The sequence below is a fragment of the Myotis davidii genome, unplaced genomic scaffold, assembly GCF_000327345.1.
Source record: "Myotis davidii unplaced genomic scaffold, ASM32734v1 scaffold845, whole genome shotgun sequence".
Taxonomy (NCBI): Eukaryota; Metazoa; Chordata; class Mammalia; order Chiroptera; family Vespertilionidae; genus Myotis; species Myotis davidii.
Window position 1 is genome coordinate 999,932 of NW_006296223.1, and position 1,797 is coordinate 1,001,728.

The 1,797-nt window shown below is 67.9% G+C and overlaps 1 protein-coding gene across 1 annotated transcript in view; it reads right to left on the reverse strand.

The window, feature by feature from the left end:
• Positions 1–1,795, reverse strand: part of ALG12 (ALG12, alpha-1,6-mannosyltransferase) — a gene marked incomplete at its 5' end in the record, with an annotated part of 5,528 nt that extends 3,733 nt beyond the window's left edge. Inside the window, 3 exons of the mRNA XM_006771096.2 lie at positions 8–66; positions 711–884; positions 1,732–1,795. Of these exons, the coding sequence (XP_006771159.1) occupies positions 8–66; positions 711–884; positions 1,732–1,795 (297 nt within the window). The remainder of the gene's footprint in view (positions 1–7; positions 67–710; positions 885–1,731) is intronic.
• Positions 1,796–1,797: the final 2 nt, after the last annotated feature.

Genomic DNA, 1,797 nt, shown 5'->3' on the forward strand with positions numbered 1-1,797 from the left:
CCAGCGCCGAGAGCCGGATGAAGCGGGCCCAGCGCTGCTGCAGCCAGGCCGCCAGGGCCAGCAGCACTGTGAACCGCAAGACGCAGCCTTTACTTCTCGTGTGAGAGCCACAGGAGCAGCCAACACCGCTCAGGACGTCCGGCCCTGCCCCTGCCCCTCCCCCGCCACGGCCCCGCATCCTGCACCGTCACACAGCCCAGACCCCAGGGGTATCTCCGGAGCCTGAGGCTCCGTGTGCAGTGCCCACCGCGGCCATTCTCCCCTCCAGTCCCGCTATGCTCCGCACGTCCTGCTGGCTCCGCCCACAGTTCACCGGGAATGGTGCTCTGCTGGCCACCTCCCAGGCATGGTGCGGGCCAGGCCACGCCTCTGTCGGTCAGCACAGAACCCCACGCCCACGCCACCCTGGCCTCCTTGTGGCTCTCCAATCTGCCTGGGGCGCCCCCAGAACACCCACAGCGAGCTGCCACCGGCCCCCAGTCCCTGCAGGGCTGCACAGGGAGCGTCCCAGGTGCTCCCTTTCCTAGAAGGTGCACCTCCCCCTCCCGGGCTGTCCCGTCACTGGGCGTTTCTACGACGCCCCAGGGGAGCAGCGATCGCCTGGCAGGTGCTCGCCGGACACCCACTCACCTGTCACCTGGCAGGTGTGCTCCACGCCCAGCGAGAGGCATGGGAGCCATCGCAGGGCCTGACCGGCGTCAACTACGTACCCACGGGCAGGGCCAGCACGTTGGGGAGCGTCCGCGTGCAGTAGAACATCAGGTGGAACTGCGAGGCCGTCATCCAGCAGAACATGGTGGCCGCCGTGGCCCCGAAATGCCGCCGCACTTCTTTTTGCAAAGTCCAAAGTCCAAAGATCACTCCGAGTCCAAGGACGGCTCTAACTAAACACAGAGGCGACAGGTGTGTGACCGCCCGCGGGTCTGATACTAACGTGCAGGCGTCGGCCAGCGGCCTGGCGACAGTGAAACAACCCTGAGAGGGGAGGGTCTTTGTATTAAAAACGACTGCATGTGGGGAACGGGTGGCCCGGCCCCAACACTTCACTGTGACTGTGAGACGGGGGTAGGGTCCGTACCGGGGTGACGAGCCCGAAACTGGCACCAGAGCCCTCACTTGGCAGGGACACCTCCAGCGCCAAAGGCTCACAGGCCCCCACTGTCCCGCCCAGGGCTCCCCGGCGCCCCCGTGACCAGCCGGCCTGTCTAGCTGCCCGTGTGACTGCAGACTGCGGCCTCCTAGGCTGCCTTCCGAGAGCCCAGCGGCCGCTCCTCGGGGACCTGGCTCCTCGGGGACCTGGCTTGGTCACAGCTCGCCGTCAGGCCAGACAAATGCGCCGTGAGGCCGAGCTTGCATCCGTGGGGGAACGTGAACACGGTGTGGGGTTTGGATACTGCACTGGAGACGGTGCTGCTGGCTGGAAGCTGAGGCTGCAGAGCTCGGCGCAGCGAGCCTTCCAAACGGCCCAGAGGATCTGCACAGGCAGCCTCGGGCGGGTAGGCGCAGACACCCCCAGTTCACAGTGGCGAGGGGCGCCCGGGTGGGTTCCCTGTCCCGGGTCACACCCCAGAAAGGGCTGACATCCGACCTCGCCCGGTGCGCTGAAGCGCGTGCTGCGTGGCCGAGGGCAGGCGGGCCACAGGCGGACAGTGAGCGCGGGGCCACGGGGCCTCCCTCCAGCTGGCGGGTCGCCGGGTCCCACGGCCCTTACCGGTCAGCTGCGGCCCTTACCGGTCAGCTGCGCGTAAAACTTGGACGCGCCCAGCAGCGCCAGCGCGCAGACTCCGGGGCTGGACA